The sequence below is a fragment of the Zingiber officinale genome, chromosome 8B (assembly GCF_018446385.1).
Source record: "Zingiber officinale cultivar Zhangliang chromosome 8B, Zo_v1.1, whole genome shotgun sequence".
NCBI classification, from domain to species: Eukaryota; Viridiplantae; Streptophyta; class Magnoliopsida; order Zingiberales; family Zingiberaceae; genus Zingiber; species Zingiber officinale.
In genome coordinates this window covers 15,219,403-15,238,496 of record NC_056001.1, presented here as the reverse complement: position 1 = coordinate 15,238,496, position 19,094 = coordinate 15,219,403, and the positions used below count along the sequence as shown (strand labels likewise).

At 36.8% G+C, this 19,094-nt stretch overlaps 1 protein-coding gene across 2 annotated transcripts; it reads left to right on the top strand.

Moving 5' to 3' along the window:
• Window positions 1–14,538: 14,538 nt before the first annotated feature.
• Window positions 14,539–16,728, top strand: LOC122017184 (transcription factor bHLH112-like). Of its 2 annotated transcripts, none has more exons than XM_042574726.1 (7): window positions 14,539–14,914; window positions 15,021–15,396; window positions 15,499–15,609; window positions 15,682–15,747; window positions 15,886–15,951; window positions 16,057–16,107; window positions 16,187–16,728. In XM_042574726.1, the coding sequence occupies exons 1-7, from the start codon at window positions 14,676–14,678 to the stop codon at window positions 16,340–16,342; spliced, it is 1,065 nt and encodes a 354-aa protein (XP_042430660.1). In that variant the 5' UTR covers window positions 14,539–14,675; the 3' UTR covers window positions 16,343–16,728. The 2 variants fall into 2 exon arrangements, with proteins under 2 accessions (XP_042430660.1, XP_042430659.1); XM_042574725.1 differs by having other exon boundaries at window positions 14,540–14,914; window positions 15,676–15,747.
• Window positions 16,729–19,094: the final 2,366 nt, after the last annotated feature.

Genomic DNA, 19,094 nt, shown 5'->3' with positions numbered 1-19,094 from the left:
GGGGCCTTCATGTAGTGAGTTGTTGCACCTCAAGACTTTATTCTGTGGTCATCTCAACAGAATATGTTCTGTTTCAAGATTGTTGGACAAGTAATCTGTTGGAGATTTTAGGGAATTAGTCGAATTTAAATACACAAAATTAAATTCAACTTATCTGTTGAAATGATCTGAGTTGATAATCTTTAGCTGCCAACATGGGTTGGTTTCTGCCAAGTACTGAGTGCAGACTAGTCTAGCATATAGAGGCCAAGTGGGTAGTATAGCCAAGCGAGCTGAGAAGCTGATTAGTCTGAGAGGCCAAGCGAATGTGCTGCCGAGTTACCGAGCGAGTGAGCGGCCGAGCGAACAAACGGCCGAGCGAGCGAGCGGCTGAGTGAGCAAATGGTCGAGCGAGCAAGCGGCCGAGGGAGTATTCGGTCGGTTGGGTAGAAAATCGAGCGGCCAGGCGAGCGTGTGATCGAACGAGCGAAACAAGCAAGTGGTCGGTCGGGCAAAGAAGTAAAGCCATCGAACGAGTGAACAACCAGACGGGCGTGTAGCTGAGCAGAGGATGAGGCCGAGCGAATGAGCGAACGAGCGGCCGAGCGAGTAGAGATGACTAGCAGCCGAGCGAGCGACCGAGTGAGAGAGCAGCCGACTGAGCAGAGAGGTCGAGCGGGTGAATGGGCCGATGCTTGCAATGGTTGTAGTTTCCTTGAAACAGATTCGCCCCACCTCCGGCTGTATTTTGAGGTTTACTTGGGCTGTTTGTTTCTCAAGATACAACGGTTAATCGTGATTCCTACCAAGCACTGGTGGTCACTACGAACTGAGTGGTACCCGACTGCTATCACGGACACTTCGCCGAACAAGAGTTGCATGAAAGAGGAGGAGGGGAACGGAGGTGGAGAACTGTTGCTTCTTCTCTGTATGTCTTGCTCAAGACCATGGTCTCCCTTTATATAGGAGCACCATCCCTTAACAGCATTGAATGACGAGTAATGACCATTCAATACCCAAGGATTAATGATAGCTGGCGACCATTAATGGTCGACCATTACTATCCGTGTTGGAAATGGGGATAGTGGGGAACGTGGCCCATGTTCCCCACTACACATAATGGAAAAGTCCATTATGCCCCTAGTGTATTTCCCTATATAAAGGGGGTCCGTCCAAGGCTCAGGGTGTGTGAAATCGCGATCGTGCGACGAGAGTAAGAGGAGAACATCCAAAGCGGCGGGATTTGGTTTGTGGAATTGCGGAGGGCTTTCCGATCCTGTGATCGCTCTTCCGATAGCGAGCTTCGTCATTGTCGATTGCGGATCTGCGGGAGATCACTGTAAGTTTTTACCGCATTTAATTAATTCGTCTATTATGCATTTAGAATATAAAATCTACATTGGTATCAGAGCACATAGTTATTTCTAAATGCATAAGACGAATTATAAAATCATTGTTCGGATGTTTTCTCGCTTTGCCATTTCGCTTCACTGTTTTTGCACGACTAATGTGTCGTAGCATACAACGTCGCTTACCGGCGACAAGGTCGCTGGTAACAATCACCGTCAGCGTTAACTTCGCTGAGCGCACTGTACCAAGTTTGAAAAATCGTGATAGTGAAGCGATTTCCATCGGAGCAGGGCTCGGGCCTCAAGAATATGCCGGTAAAAACATTCTGAGGCCTATGATTGCGTCTTGGTTAGCCGGCAGAGTGCTCGAGGCGGCCTCGGCCTCTTTCAGTTTCTGCAGTGTTCGTCGCTATGAGGCTGGGTGCAGCGACCGAGTCCGTCGCAGTTGCAACTGAGTCCGTCGTGGTTGCGTAGTGTGCAGCATGCGGCGTGCGGTGTGCGGCTTGCGGCATGTGGCATGTGCGGCGTGCATCGTGTAGCGAAGAAAATGGAGAAAAACGTTGAGACGAAGCACAGTGCTTTTTGAGAAAAAGTTTTTTTTGAAAAAAAAAAAAAAAACTAGAAACGTGGCAGTGCTGTGATATGCTCACAGAGATAAGAATTTTATTGCCGCATGCAATTAATTTTTCTCTCATGCAATTTTTTTTAAGACATGTGTTTAAAAAAAAAAGGTATAAATATATATATATATATATGCATGTTAGAATTAATTAATTAAAATTATGTTGGTTGGTCCAATTAGACCTGGTTCAAGTTAAACTATTAGTTGGTTTAACCGAATCAATTTGATCTAAACCCGAAATCAATTTGGGTTAATTAATTGGACTTAGACCAAATATGATCAAATGACCAGATTTGTTCTATTGGGTCAAATTTGATCAAAACAATTAGATTTGTTCTAATTGGTCGGACTTAAACCAATAGACATTGGTTTGATCAAACAGACCTGAATTTGATTAATAAGTCTGAAATTGTTTGAAATGGACCTAGAGAAAAAGTAACAGAACATAGGCATAAAATCCCTGTCCAATTAGATTAGTTCTAATTAAGGACAATTGGACCAAGCTTAGGATCTGGATCCTTAATCAACCGATCCAATGGGTCTGACCAATTAGATTAGTTCTAATTGTCGACTTAAACTCCTGAAAATCGAGAAGATTTATTTTTCTTGATTGATTATGTTGTTGGTACTATGCCTGTATAAATTGAAATAAGCCGGTTTTGTACTGGTTAGTCGGTTTTGTACTGACATTTTTATTTTCAATTTTTTCAGATGGCACGGACGATTACCACATTGACTCGTCGCGAAATGCGACGAAATCAGCTCAGGGAGTAGATTCAGGAGATAGAGTATAACTCTACTTATGGAATCGACGGACACATTGGACGGCTTGATGATCTATTTTGGAAACTTGAGCGAGAAGAGTTTCCAGTCCTGGACAGTTATAGGATTTGGGCTTTGATGCGTTCATTGCCAACAAATCCTAGGATGATAGCAGACTATATTTGGGGGCGTCATCAAGGACGCGTCACATATTCTGTATTATGTGAGGAACTGCTTTATCAGATGACTGAAGAGGATCCGGAAGAGTTCGAAGAGGACCCGGAAATGATCGAGGAGGAACCAGAAGAGGATCCAATTGTGGATTCTATTGAAACTCTTGAAGCTGTCTTGCCTGGGATTATCCCAAATGAGTCCAGGCTGAGAGGGATTATTTTGGCCACTGCACTAGTGTCTGTCCTAGTTGGAGTGGTAGTTGCCTATCTAGTTTATTAGAGTTCTGTTATTTTTATTGTCGTTATGTATGAACAATGTTAGTCCATTTCATTTAATTCATGTCAGTTTCTTATATGTTAACAATATGCAGCATAATTTTCTATTAATGATGTGTTCATTTATTTATGCTATTTGCCTGACATGATGCATGATTAGTTCATGATGCATTAAATGATTAGTTCATTTAATTAAAAAAAAACATGATATATTAAATGATTAGTTCATTTAATTTAATGAATTCATGATATTATAAATGATTAGTTCATTTGTTGGGATGTATGTAATAGAATTGATTAATATTAATTTGATTGGTCATACGGATGATGAGTGAAAACATAGTTGTCACTTGATTTTGTAAACCAACTCAAAGTAATATTAAGTCAATCATAAATTGCATACATATGATATACACTGAATACTAAATAATTTGTTTATTTATGATAGATTATGGCAACCAAAAACATAATAGCTGAACTCAACAAAGGTGAGAAACTTAATGGGGATAACTACAAGATCTGGCACCTCAAGATACAATATGTACTTGAGGAACAAGAAGTTCTAGAGGCTGTAAATCAGGTTATGGAAGTACCTGTAGATGGTCCCATTGCACAACACAGACGAGATCTTGATGCCTATAAAGCATGGAAGAAAAAGGACTCCACTGCAAAGGGTATATTGATTAGTTCAATGGTAGACGACCTAGTTTTCGAATATGAGTCATATCTTACGGCTCATGAAGTCTGGGTTGCCCTTAAAGAAAAATATAGTGGAGTAAGTCTGAGCAAGCTTCGACAACTGACAATTAAATTTGACAGCTACAAAAAGCGTCCGAATATATCAATGGTTCAACACCTCAGGGAGATGTCAAACATGATTCGGGAGCTTAGAACTGCTGGTCATGAGTTGACTGATGAACAACAGGTTCAAGCAGTTATTCGTTCACTTCCAGATTCTTGGGAGACCATGAAGCAGACCTTAACTCACAGTGAGAGTATCAAGACTTTCACTGATGTCTCACGCCATGTAGAATTGGAGGCGGAGAGAGTTGAATCCGCAAGGATTTCTGGACAAGCCTATGTGGCTGTAGGTTCTGCAGGATCATATGGATCCAAGAAGAAATGGTTCAAGAAAGGGAAGGGAAAGAAGAGGGAAGCTGCTGTTGTGGGAAAAGGTCCAATCAAGAAGATAGTCAAGAAGACTGGAAAGAAACCTAAAAACAAGTTGACTTGTTTTAATTGTGGCAAAAAGGGCTACTTTGCTCGGGAGTGCACTGAGCCAAAAAAGGTAAATCCAAGTGTGTCTTCTTTTCAAAAGCATTTTGTTGCTAGTTCAGTGTTGTTAGCTGATTCTTATCCTTTGTGGATTATAGATTCGGGAGCAACCAACCATGTAGATCAGGAACAAGTTACATTTGTTGAGTACTGTTGGGTACCAGCTGGCAACAAGTGGATCTATGTGGGAAACAATGCAAGAGTTGAAGTCAAAGGAATCGGCACTTGCAAACTCAACCTCCGTGGTGGTAGAGTTTTGTTTCTACATGATGTCCTGTATGCTCCTGAAATTCGACGGAATCTTGTTTCCGTTACGTGTCTTCTTGATTTAGGGTATTGTATTAATTTTTACAGTCGGTTTGTTGAACTTAAGATTGACTCAGTGTCAATCGGATATGGTTTTTTAACAAATGGTTTTATGGTTCTTGATGTAGAACCAGATGTTAATTATGCTATTGATGGTTGTTTTTCAAACATTGCTTTAACTAGTGATGCAGATATAACTGATGAGGTTTGGCATGCTAGATTAGGACACATAGGACAAGAACGTATGAATCGATTAGCTAAAGAGGGTCTATTGGGCACTCGAGCTAAGATTCAATTGTCTATATGTGAGCATTGTCTTGCTGAAAAAGTAACTAGGAAACCATTTGGTAAGGCTATTAGATCTGAATCAACATTGCAGTTAATTCATTCGGACATTTGTGGTCCAATGAATGTGAAGGCTAGACATGGAGCTTCCTATTTCATTACATTTATTGATGATTTCTCTAGATTCGGTCATGTGTATTTGATTTCTCACAAATCCGAAGCATTAGATTGCTTCATTCGTTATATGAACGAAGTTGAGAATCAAACGGAACGTAAAGTTAAGACTTTACGCACTGATCGTGGTGGGGAGTATTTGTCTGATATGTTCAAGACAATATGTAATGATAGAGGGATTATTAGACAGTTAACAATCCATAGAACTCCACAGCAAAATGGGGTAGCTGAAAGAAGAAATAAGACTCTTCTTGAAATGGTTAGGTCTATGATGGTGCAAGCTAATTTGCCAATCTCCTATTGGGGAGATGCACTATTAACTGCAGCCTATATACTTAACAAAGTGTCTTCAAAGTCAGTTCCATCTACCCCATATGAACGTTGGACAGGCAGAAAACCAGATTTGAGTAATCTGAGACCTTGGGGGTCAACTGCTTATGTTCATGATAGTTCTCACAAGTATGGAAAATTAGGGCCTAGAGGTAAGAAATGTATCTTTATAAGATATCATGAGACCTCCAAAGGTTATGTTTTCATAGGTGAGCAACTAGATGGAACCATCTCCGAAATAGACTCGAGAGATGCGACTTTTCTCGAAACAGAGTTCCCAATCAGAGGTGATGTTGATAAAAATGTTCCTCTATTTGAGGAGGATGAGATATTATCAACAAGAGAGGTGTCAAAAGGGATACCTGAGTCTAGTCAACCGAGTGGGAGTGATATGCCGAGTCATGAGTTGACTTCTCAACAGCCCAACTTACGGAGAAGTGTTCGTAAGATCAAACCTAAGAAGAGGTTTGATATTGAGAATGAGGCATTGGTTACACTTCCAATTGACGACGACGAGCCTCAATCCATTGAGGAAGCATTGGGATGTAGAGTTAGAGAAAAATGGAAAGCTGCAATGGTTGAAGAGATGGAGTCCATGATTCAAAATCATGTTTGGGACTTAGTCGATCTTCCTCCGGGCCGAAGGGCTATTGGGAATAAATGGATTCTCAAAATAAAGAGGAAAGCAGATGGATCGATTAACAGATACAAAGCTCGTTTAGTTGCAAAAGGATATACTCAAATGGAGGGTATTGACTTTGAAGAGACATTTTCTCCCGTAGTGAAATTTGTATCAATAAGAGTTATTTTGGCCTTTGTGGCATATTATGACTTAGAATTACATCAAATGGATGTAAAAACCGCTTTCCTTAACGGTGATCTTGACGAAGAAATCTATATGGTTCAACCAGAAGGTTTCATTGCTGAAGGCCAAGAGCAAAAAGTATGTAGACTTAGAAAGTTTATATATGGGCTAAAGCAAGCGTTAAGACAATGGAACATAAGATTTAATGAAGTCGTTTTATCTTATGGTTTTGACATTATCAATGAGGATCATTGTGTTTTCCTGAAACAGGAAAAAGGAAAGTATGTCATTTTATCATTATATGTTGATGATATGCTGATAGCTGGAAATGACATAGGATATGTGAATGAAGTCAAGAAGTGGCTGTCATCACAATTTGATACAACAGATATGGGAGAAGCTGAATACATCTTAGGGGTGAAGATCATAAGAGATCGCCCTAAAAGACTTTTGGGTCTGTCATAAGAGTCTTATATAAATAAGATGTTACATCATTTCAGCATGTCTAATTGCAACATAGAACATACACCTATTATGAAAGGTACTGTGTTGAGCAAGAGTATGTGTCCTAAAACTCCAGAGGAAATAGCTGAGATGAATAAAAAACCATATGCCAGTGCTATTGGTAGTTTGATGTATACTATGTTGTGTACACGTCCCGATATCAGCTATGTTGTGGGGTCAGTCGCTTCCGGTCAAACCCAGGACCGAGACACCGGAAGGCAGTAAAAAGGATATTCAGATATCAACAATGGATTATTGTCTCTGCTTTCAAGGATCGAATATGAGTCGAAGGGTTATTGGGCTGGAGACCTGGATGATAGAAAATCCACATCAGGCTATGCATTCTTGCTGAATGGTGGCGCCATCTCCTGGAACAGCAAGAAACAAGCTTGTGTAGCTTTGTCGACTATGGAAGCTGAATATGTGGCATGTTCAGCAGCTGTGCAAGAAGCAGTCTGGTTGAGAAGGTTTCTGAAGCATCTGAAAATTGCTGAGGATAGTGGGAGTCCAGTAACTATCTACTGTGACAGTCAAGCTGCAATAGCTTTTTCCAAGGATCCCAAATATCATAACAAATGCAAGCATATAGAAATTAAATATAATTTTGTAAGGGATATTGTGGCTAAAAGAAAAGTCATTCTTGAGTATGTCCCTACACGTGTTATGCTTGCAGATCCTTTTACTAAGTCAATGACTAAAGAGTCATTTAAAGAACATGTAAAGTCTTTGGGACTTCGTAGAATGTAACAAATATTGAAATAACAATCAGACTTTGTGTTATGATTGTGTCATTTGCCATAATTTATTCAGTGTATATGTTGTATTTGTTACATTCATGTAAGATCTCGGTGAGCATGTTGGCAGGTGGAGATTGGTCCACTCACATGGACAATCATCTCTGTTTGTTAAGTACTAATAGGGGTAAGATCGTTACTTATGAAACAGCTTACGTAGCTGAAATTATGAAATTAGAGACAGATTCATAAGTTGAGGTCGCCTTGATAATTGTGTCAAGATGAGATCATTTATGTGTAAATAATGATCGAAGTAAATGAACCCACCATTTACTAAACCTGTTGAAAGCCAGATTAGAATTCATATGTTGAATTCAGGATTAGACGTTAGGTATGTCTAGATCGAAATCTGTACGATGTTAAATTTGAAGACAACATGCACTCTTTTTAGTAAAGAGAATAACATCGTAGCATGTGATTCATACCACATGTGCTATTGCGACAATAAAGGTAGTAGGAGAATGAATCTCTGTTTCTCTACTATGTGAGACCTTTGAGATTATATGTTAATCTCAATTTTTGCCTTAGTGACTATTTAGATGTCTACTTGAAGTTTTAATCAGTGTCTGCTACTTTAGCGTGTATCCTATGGCTATGGATGATTCGGTCTATGGAGCATAACTAGGAAAGCGACTGATTAAAATGAATTGATTCTAGCTAAAAAGGAAGATTAAATATATTTACATCTTTTGTTGTTATTCACTGGTCGACCCATTTATGTTATGTACGGAAATGAATGTGAATATTGGATATGGAACATGCTCATGACATAATGGTCATTATAAGGGATTAGAGATGTTCATATCGATGTAAATGGAAATTATTTAATCTGGGTAAATAGCAAGACATGGATATCTTCAAGATAATGGTTGTGTGTCACTTGAAGATTGGATGGATTCTGGATAAAGGCTATGTGCCACCAGGAAAGAGGCTATGTGCCATGAAGAGTGTGTCTCTAATTTATTTGAGTAGCTAAATAAAGTGTAACAACTTTATTAGCATTGATTGCTCAAAGAGCGGCTAAGTCAAGGTGTAACAATCTTCTTAGCAACTATCGCTCAGTGTGCTTGCTGTCGCACGAACCATTTTATCTAAGTATGGATTGGATGTTCTCATATGGTCTATGTGACCAAACTCTCTAATAGTCTATGTGACTTATTAAGTCTTTGTGACTTACCTGAATGAACTAGTCTTTGTGACTTACCTGAATGAACTAGTCTTAGTGACTTACCTTGGACGAGTGGGAGATGTTGGAAATGGGGATAGTGGGGAACGTGACCCATGTTCCCCACTACACATAATGGAAAAGTCCATTATGCCCCTAGTGTATTTCCCTATATAAAGGGGGTCCGTCCAAGGCTCAGGGTGTGTGAAATCGCGATCGTGCGACGAGAGTAAGAGGAGAACATCCAAAGCGGCGGGATTTGGTTTGTGGAATTGCGGAGGGCTTTCCGATCCTGTGATCGCTCTTCCGATAGCGAGCTTCGTCATTGTCGATTGCGGATCTACGGGAGATCACTGTAAGTTTTTACCGCATTTAATTAATTCGTCTATCATGCATTTAGAATATAAAATCTACAATCCGGGAGGTTATGAAAACAATGGTTGATGCTTCTGTTACCTTCTTGAGCAGCAAAAAGAATCCACATGGCGAAATATTAGTTGTTCCACTTGGGTAAATTTTATCTCGACCGGTCTAACATTCGGCGCGCGTAGGTCGTGCTCGCACATGAGTCAGCATAGTTCAGTACAATCCGTAGGGGTGGGCATCTGTCAGTTCGGTTTGGTTTGCTCTACCACGGTTCAATTTTTCGATTTTCAATTTGAAAATATTTGGTCTGAAACCAAACTAGTTTTTATTACGGTTCAGTTCATTTTTTATAATACAGCCCGCTTTTTCGATCGATCATATACGATTTTAATAATTAATTGAACTAATTCTATGCGATTGTAAATATTAGTTTTAAAGACAGAAAAATAACACTAGATTAAAATTATGAGTTTATATTTAAAATGAAAACCAAAATATAAAAAAATTAATATTAAAATTTTATTACGAACTAATATTAATATGATATATCATTTGATTAATGCAATACAAAATATAGACTTAAGTCACTCAACCGCAATAAAACATAAATTGTTCCAATGTCAAATAAAACATAAATTGTTCCAATATCAAAGAAGTAATTTTAATAATTAAATAAGATAATTTGTTACTACTAAATATAAAAAAATATTAAAGGCTCAAATGTATGGTTTATAGTTTATAGAATATGAGTAAATTATTAAAAATCGAAATATATGTCCAATATTTCAGAAAGAGTGAAAATATTATTGAAAAACTTGACGAAAAATATTGAAAAGAAAGTTTCTTTGATTTATTTGGCTGATTTGATTTTTTCGATTTGGTCGGTTTTTTCAATTCGGTCGATTTATGTCCACCCCTAACAATCTAGACCTTAAATTTACACCCACTATGTACCCACACATGAGAGAGAGTTTTTTTCCATATATTTATTTATATTATTAATACATAGAATTAATATAAACTAATATATTTAAAATTTTCAATATAAGACTAAAATCTCATTAAAAAAAAAACTTCTTTCTTTCTATTATTTCTTTATTCACATATATCTAACATGTGGTACATGGATATTTAAGATTTATTTTTTCCCACTATGATGTTTGAAGTCTGAGAAACTTCAATCTTATTAATTTGCATCTGAACACTTGTGATAAGTAAAGGTGAGCTTTTTAAGCTTTAAAGGACATCATGAGACAAGCCACTCTCTCGACTCTTCTTCGAGTGGATGCCAACCTGAACTGCTTTAAGCCTTTAACGCGTACACGAGCAACACAAATAATGACCTTAAATTTAAAAATAATAATAATAATAATAATAATACTAAAAAGAATTAGCACTACCAAATCATGATTTGGGTTTGACTTCTCCGACCTAGGAAGAAGACTTTTTTCCTACCGCTTTTGAAGGAATAACTAATGCTTGTAGTCGTCGATGGTGTTGCGTTGACTTTCCTTGACATTTGGAGGACCCTCATCTATAAAGTAATGGTAGGTATTAGGTTACAGTTGTAAGGTGACAATCGAATAGAAGATCTAGTGGAAACCGTGTTATCCAAAAATAATGTTAAAATTTTTGATCAATTGTTTGAATGTAAATAGTATTATAATTTGTCCTTGTTGTACGAGTCAACTCCACCATTTAAACAAGTCTCATGACTCGTGAGATTGAAAGTTCTAGGAAATTATCATCAGTCCCATCAAACCTACTATGCTTAATTTCTAAGATGATATCTCCGAGATTATGATATCACGATAAAATATCCAGATTATCATTTAAATATTCATGATTCGATCCCTAATTATATCATATTTATAAGAATTTTTTTTCTAAATGAAGGACGCAATCAAAGAATGTTGGACTTTTGGACTGGTCGTCGCGTGCGCTTTCTAATTTATCCTGGTGGTCGATAGAAAACTTATGTGAGGTCGGGTCGTTCACCCAGGGATAGCCAAGCTAACTGGGATTATTATTTTTATTTCTAAGATGCCCCCTCATACGTCAGTCACTACTCCAAAGACTAGTAGCCAACCGTGATTTACCTTCTCTGTATTGGCCATAGGACGGATTGGTGGGGCACTGGGGCCGAGCGTAGTCGCATTTTGCCTCCTTAATTTCTAAGATACCCCCAAGCTATAGTGCACGGTAGAGCATCCAAATTGTCACCTAAGTACATGTAATTTGATTTTCAGCTATAACGTATTTATAAAAAATTTTCTTTCAAATGGAGTATGCAACCAAAGGATGTTAGACTTCTAGATTGCCCGCTATGAGTGCTTCCTGATTTACCTTAGTGGTCGGTGGGAAATTTTTATAGGACCGATCTAATCATCCCAGGACTGATCAATAAAGTTAACTGAATTTATCAATTTGTTTTTTTAATTTCTAAGACCATAATATGAATATATAAAAATTAAAATTAAAAATGATAAGATTATTAATCGTTGAGTTATCCTTTTAGCTTTATTTGGATGGGGTGAATGAAGGTTATTAACGGAAAGGGAAGGGAGGAAAAGGAAAAAAGAGTAAAATATTTATATTCTCCGTAGTTCGGAGGAAGAGAAAGTTCATTAACGTAAAATATATTATCGTATTTGGGAGGAAAGTGAGGATAATCAATGTTAAATATATAAAATTATACAATTATTCTCACTTTTGTTAAACTTATATGTTCAAAAATTTAGTACATCTTATATATATTTATTGGTTAAGACTTACGCAAGTAATTTTATTATATTTGTTAAAGTTGGCATCGAAGTTGATGTTGATGTCAACGTCGATGGAGTACGAGCGTTGGGTGGTACGAATCCGACGGTGCGAGTATTTTTCGTCGTGATACAAAAAATATCTAAAATAATAATTTTTTAAATTAATATAATAAAATAGGGATAAAATTAGAATATAAATTTTTTAATTTTCTTTATCTATCATTACACTCCAAATCGAAGGGTAAGGAATTTTTTTTCATTTTACGGGGAAGAAAAATTAAAATTTTGTAGCTCACTTCTCGTAAGATTTTAAATTTCCCTTTACCGGCTTTACCCTCTCATTCCTTTCCCGCACCTTCTCTCAATGGTACGTTAATAGTAAAAGGTTTTATCCTTTAATAGATATACTACTTTTTTTAAATCTATTTTAATAAAAAAAAAAGGGTAAGTAAATTTATATTTTACTCATATTGGTTACCGTACAAAAAGTTTTATGTTTTTGTAATACACTATTTGCAAACTAACTTCTATAGCATTCATTATTTTTCAACTTATAAAGTTTTTTTTTAAAATTCATATAAAACTAAAATATGAAATATCTCATTTGCCCATCTTAAACCACAAACTATGGAGAAATGTTAATTGTTAAACCAAATTAAAATTAAAGCATGATATAATACAAAATAACATTAAAAAACTTAGAAAATAAAGGAAAACGTCAATAGCAATATCCAATATGAAATTGAGAGATGTAATTACGCGGTTGGGTGAAATAACGAAGAGAGATCGAGGAGCTTAGCATCATCGGGGTGAGTAGGTAATCCGTCAAATTGATCAATCTGTTAATATCGATTCAAATTAAATTAAAAAAAATTCATTGGATATAGGATCGGATGTAAAATTCTGATATTATCCGATCTAATAGGGTCGGATAATTTTTTATCCCAATAATCGAACCAACCTAATCCATGATTATCCTTACTTATAGCAACTACTGTCGATAAGTTACTACACGTTATACCAGCTACTGCCGATAAGCTGTTACACGTTGTAGTAATTACTGTCGATTAACTGCTACAACGTGTAATGAGTAATGTCTATTATTATTTTAAAAATATTTTATTATTTTATTTTATTTATATTTATATTTTATATCTCATTAGATATAAGGTCAGATATCAAAATAATTGATAATCCATTGAATATTTGATATATAAGAACTGTTGAATATAGGGTCGAATATATGTCATGATATTATATTATTTGATCTAGTAGAATCGAATAATTTTTTATCCGAATAATTGAATCAATCCGATCATGATCCCCCATTAATAATAAAATAAAATTTATGCTTTTATTAAATAGGGCCAGGCTCTTCAATGCACGACTTATGACACGACACGGATTTGTGCTATTTTTTTGGATTTGGAGGAGCAAGCTTCGCGATCACCTCGCCTTTTGACTCGTGGCTCTTACTGCGGGGCCTTGCCGTCACCGGCACGCGTGCTCCGGTCGGGGCCCACGTTGACTCCCCGCGGTCGTATCCAATGTCGTCAGGTCAGCGTGGGGGCGCTTTCATATATATAAATATACGTATTTAATTATTTTCATTTATTTTATTAATTAACGTTTTAGGCCATCTCTACTCGTTAGACCTCTGTAGAACTCGATTATGGATTGTTTTTGAGACATTGATTTTTTTTTTTATCATAATCATATGTCAGTTAATTCATGGCCATTAACAATTAATCGCATGCTCTACATCCACCAAGAAAATTAAATCGAAGAATCTATGGTAGGTCAAAAGCCAAGGATAGTACTGTTATGAAGAATAGGAACGACTGATCTAAAGACCTCTTTAGGTATTGATAAAACTTAATTATACCAAGACACACATGATCTCGTGAAGGGTGTCTACATCATTCACCCACAATTAAATCTTAGAATTATTTAGGCGAATCTTAAACAAACATATTATAGTTAACTAAACATATACCCCTAAATTGTGATTAATTCTTTTTGCCACATCTATAACCACAACTTTTGTGGGATCTTTATGATCTATTTAGACTAATCAATTTCACATTGACTTCATGAAGATCTATGTAATATTATATATCATCTTCTCGTTGTATAACTATTTCTTAAATATTTACACATTTTGCATAATTTAGTGAATTATATATCCATATTTCTCACCTAGATATTTTATATGTAAGGGTTAGCATTCCACTTCTAACAAAGACTAATTTTGAAGGTCAACTCCTGAATGTGTGACAATTTCAAGACTTATCCTCCAACCAAATAGTAGGGAGCCCCTACGGATTAGTGTAGTTGGTACTTGTATAAGTATTTGCTATAATAAAATTTAGGATCAATTCTCAACCGGTGTGAAAATATCTTGATAGTTGGATGCCTAACCTCCCATGAAAAAATTCACTGCATTAGGACACAATGTCCATCGTAATTTATGTCTTCCAGAGTGTATGAGCCCGTCTTGAATAAGACGCGACGACTTCACTTTTTGCTGCAATAGCAGCCCTCATGGTGATTTCTCCGCAAATAATTCCACAGAAATTTCGTCCCACTCTTTTATATATATATATATAATGTATGTATATATCTTCAGCTGTGCTCATCCAACCAAACCTACTCCACAAACAGCACCAACTCTTCACCTGATGATCATCCACAAGCAATTTCAGATGATTGATTAGGTGTTGATCTAAACATCAACACATCGCCATGGCAGACCAGTTCCAAGCAACAGCACCAAGTTGCACCAGCACCAGCACCAGCACCACCTGGTGGAGAACTCCCACCACCACCGGCTTCGACATCGCCTGCCGATCCGATGAGTCGCCGGCCTCCATCTCCAGCAGCTCCATCACCTTCCAGGACATCCAAAGCAGCTCCCATGTCTCAGCCCCCATGTTACTTGACATGGATTTAGGCCTCTCTTCCGACTGGAACCAGCCTTTCTTGTAAACAACCATATATCGATCATTTTTCCTTAATTAATATAATTCTAATCAAATTAATTAATGATCGTATGATCAGAAGTAATTATATATTAGTGTTCTTTTGCAGTAGCAGCAGCGGCAGCAGTGGAAGAGCTCAAGAACACCAAAACAGCTTCCAGGCCTTGCTGCAGGAGGACATGATCTCGAGGCCAAGTCTAGAGCTCAACCAAATCCAGAATATCGGCTGCTTTGCATCCAATAACCTGATCAACAGCGGGCTGCCTTCGATCGACTATGAATCAATACTGCAAAATTCTGAAGTGAGATTAGCACAGTTCATGAAGGCTTCATCACCTTCGCCTCCAAAGCAACAACTGCAGTTCTCTAATGAGACCCCCTTTTGGAATCCATCAGCTAGTGGTGGTATTAGTACTGCAACCAACCAGGCACACTCAATGATCCTCCAAAATCAAACCTCAAGTTTCAGTAATAATCATTTCAAGGTCAGAAATTAATCTGAAGAAAAGTACTAGATTTGAGATTAATCACTGGCATGTACTGTTTAATTAATTATGTTTAAACACGTATATATTTTGTTTATGTAGAATAATGTTCCAGGCCTTGGGGCGCCATCGTCCATGGCGAAGAGAAGTGGCAGTGAACCAGCACTCAAGAAACCAAATTTAGAGACTCCATCGCCATTGCCAACTTTCAAGGTAAATCTCTCATCTATGTGTTTGCTTAAGGATCGATGACTTGTATAAAACAAGAACTTTGTGTAGATGCAGGTGAGAAAAGAGAAGTTGGGAGACAGAATCACTGCCCTCCAGCAAATGGTTTCGCCTTTTGGAAAGGTGAGTAAGCTTTCCCTTGAGCTTTCGAACATGAATTTCTTTCTCCATCCAATTCTTTACACTTTAAACTACAGTTTAATTTCATACTTACATATCTTGTTCAATTGCCTCTTTTTTCTGGCTTTCCTCCTTTTGTAGACCGATACTGCATCAGTACTCCATGAAACGATCGAATACATCAAGTTCCTTCACGACCAAGTTCAGGTAATCAAAGACTCTCTCAAACAAATTATGCAAGTTACGTTGTTATTATCATTGCATATAAATCTTTCCATCTTTTACTGAACATATATATGCAATGTGTTTTAGGTTTTAAGTGCTCCCTACTTAAAGAACAGCCATCAAAACCAGCAAATTGAGGTAACTAAACTCTATCTACATTCTGATCGTTTAATTGATTTTAATTAGGCTTAATAACTATTTGAATTTTGATATGCAGAGCTTGCAGAAATCAACAGAAGATTGTGAAGCACAAAATGATGTAGATCTCAGAAGCCAAGGGCTGTGCCTTGTTCCAATCTCAAGCACTTTTCCTGTTGCCAATGACATTCCTACTGATTTCTGGAACCCGACATTTATAGGCAATTTTAGGTAGGTAATTAATTAGATTGTGTAATAAGAGGAAGGAGAATTAACTCCTCTACAGGAAGAATATTTTGCCATAGAGAAGGTAAGAAAATGACTCAATAACTACATTCTACATTCTGATACTTTTAGTACACGGGAAGGAAAGAACAGCAGTGGTGGTGATATATATATATATATATATATATATATATTGATGAGAATTAATGATGTGAGGATGGAAATGGAGGAATAATTCATGGTTGAAGGGAATTGAATATGGCAGATTGCTGTTGGATAGTGACCTGTGGAGAAGGAAATTAGCACCACTTCTTTCTTTCTTTTCTAAAGAAATACTATTGTCAAAGGGAATAATGATCAATAAGAACAAGTGTGTGGTCTGAGTTATGTCTCAACTTTTATTTATTTATTTATTATTATTATTATCATTATTAATTTTAGAAAAATAAAAAGAGATTTTCAGTCTGTTAATTATTATTCTGATGTCTCAGTGGAAGTCAGAGGGTGAACCAATTGGCTTTTTGTTCGGTCGCTTTTGTCTATCTGAAGGAGAGCTTTCAATCGACTCACTTGTCGCCAATACTTTTTGTGCTGTCCACGGCATCACCATCGATCGCAGTCCCAGTGTGTAGCATTCGTTTTGGATAGGTTGAGCAAGGTTAAACCTAAACGTAAAATTAGGCTAGGTAATTAGCTAGGTTTTAATTAAGATCACTAATACCATGATCGACACTTGGGAGATAATGGCGATGGTAGATTCTGATGATTGTTTGACGGTCCCACTGCCCATTATCGTTTGTCTATCTTCCCAAATATGCAACGACAGAGAAGAATGATTTTTCTTGAAGGTAGTGATGAAGGTGTCTTCGTTAGCAAATTTGATATTCTCCTCGCAAGGTAAAGAAGGAAGAGTGGCCAGCGTCTTCAAGCGTGGCCAGCTCCTGGCCCTGAAAGAGAGAGAGGGAGAGCAGCGGAAAGCGAAGTTGCTGGTTGAGCGATGGTGAAAGAATGCTCAGTGGGTTTTGTGCCCCAGCGAAAAGTAGCTCCCGAGCTATTTGAATCTCGGTTTCGAGTTATTATAACTAAAAATTAAGTTCATTTAACTTTTAAACGATTTATTTTGAACTGACCTCGAGCCATTTATAAATTATTTAATTTTTTTATAAATCAAGTTGAAGCTTAAGAATTAAAACTTGAATCAAACTTAAATTTAGAGGAAAATGAACTAAGCCGAGCTAATCCAGCATTTAGTAACAGACTTATTTCGTCGCTAATTGACTTATTCCATCACTAATTACAATTAGTGACAGATCATATTCTATCGTCTAGATTTTTGTCATTGTCATTTTTTACAATAGAATATTTAAATCCGTCGTGCTAATTAGTGATGACTTATATATTTCGCCGCTATATATAGTGACAGAACTAATTAATTCCGTCGTTATATTCCGTAAGATGATTAACGATAGATTCATTTAAATTCGTCGTTAATATTCTGAATGAAATTTAAATTCTTTTTATCGAATTAGCAATGAATACTAATATTTCATCATTAATTAGTAACGGATTTATATATATCTGTCGCTAATCTTCATTGAAAAATAACAAAATTTTCCCATTTTCATCTATTTTCCCTATTTACATTGAAATATAATCAAATATAATAAACACCATATCGACAAACTCACAAATACATCAAATCATTACAAAAAATTATTTACACAACAAACTCACAATCCAATCCAACGTATACAAACTCACAACACAAAATCACATTAACAATTATTCATATCAACAACAATAAAATCCAGACACAAAAAAGATAACTTCTAAAACTAATAGAATATAATGAAAGTCCTGATACATCCAAAATATAAATGATACAAAGTTTATATCATTCATACCAGACATCTTGATAAAAATCTAATATAAAATATAAAAATATATATATACCTCACTTTAGATTTAAGATATTTGGATATGATGATAAAAATATACAACATTTGAAAATATCATAGAAAATTATAATATAATTAGATATGCATATAATTAAAAATAATAATAGTAATATTTTTGACTGAATTACAAAGAAAAATTAAAAGTTAAGATAAAGGATGACATACCTCAAAATAATCTGTTGAAGCAATTCCAATGGTCCGTACGATGATGTGTTTTAATGTTTGGGTAAAAGATTTAAATTAGATTTATCCTTGTTATTTGATATGTGTATGTGAGTGTGTAGATTTGCAGAATACACATATGACTTAACTTGATGGCTTCGGGTCCGGTGAAAGATGGAGCATCCGAAGGACCGTGGACAAGGCAGCAAGGACAACGATCGAGGGAAGCGACTTCAAGGCATACGCGAAGGATGACATTGGGGACGAGCCGCATGCTTGAATGCATCCGAGGGACTAGAGCTAAAGGAAGTAGACTTGAAGTCAAGAGGTCAAGGCTACAACGAAAAGTCAAGTGAGTCGTAAGGGTGAGGGTCCGAGTGCTGAGAGACTGTACTCGGGGTACCAGTCAACTGATGGAAATGACAGTCGACTAGTATAGTCGACTAAGAGCGGACAGAATGCTTCTGTTCGTTCGGCCAGTGTGGAGCAGTCAACTGATATTTTCACCAGCTGACTGATATCGAGCTGTTGGATTGTAATGGTTGAATCTCCACATAGGGTAGTCGACTGACACTTTCACCAGTCAACTGGTAGGCGGGGTTTTCCAACCTGTAGTCTATATAACCAAGGCTTGGAAGCTTG

Bases quoted from the DNA above. Each gene is read 5' to 3' on its own strand.
- LOC122017184 (XM_042574725.1), top strand. From the start codon at position 14,676: ATGGCAGACCAGTTCCAAGCAACAGCACCAAGTTGCACCAGCACCAGC. The intron at 15,610-15,675 runs GTAAATCTCTCA...AACTTTGTGTAG, and splicing joins CGCCATTGCCAACTTTCAAG to ATGCAGGTGAGAAAAGAGAA. The intron at 15,748-15,885 runs GTGAGTAAGCTT...CTCCTTTTGTAG, and splicing joins TGGTTTCGCCTTTTGGAAAG to ACCGATACTGCATCAGTACT.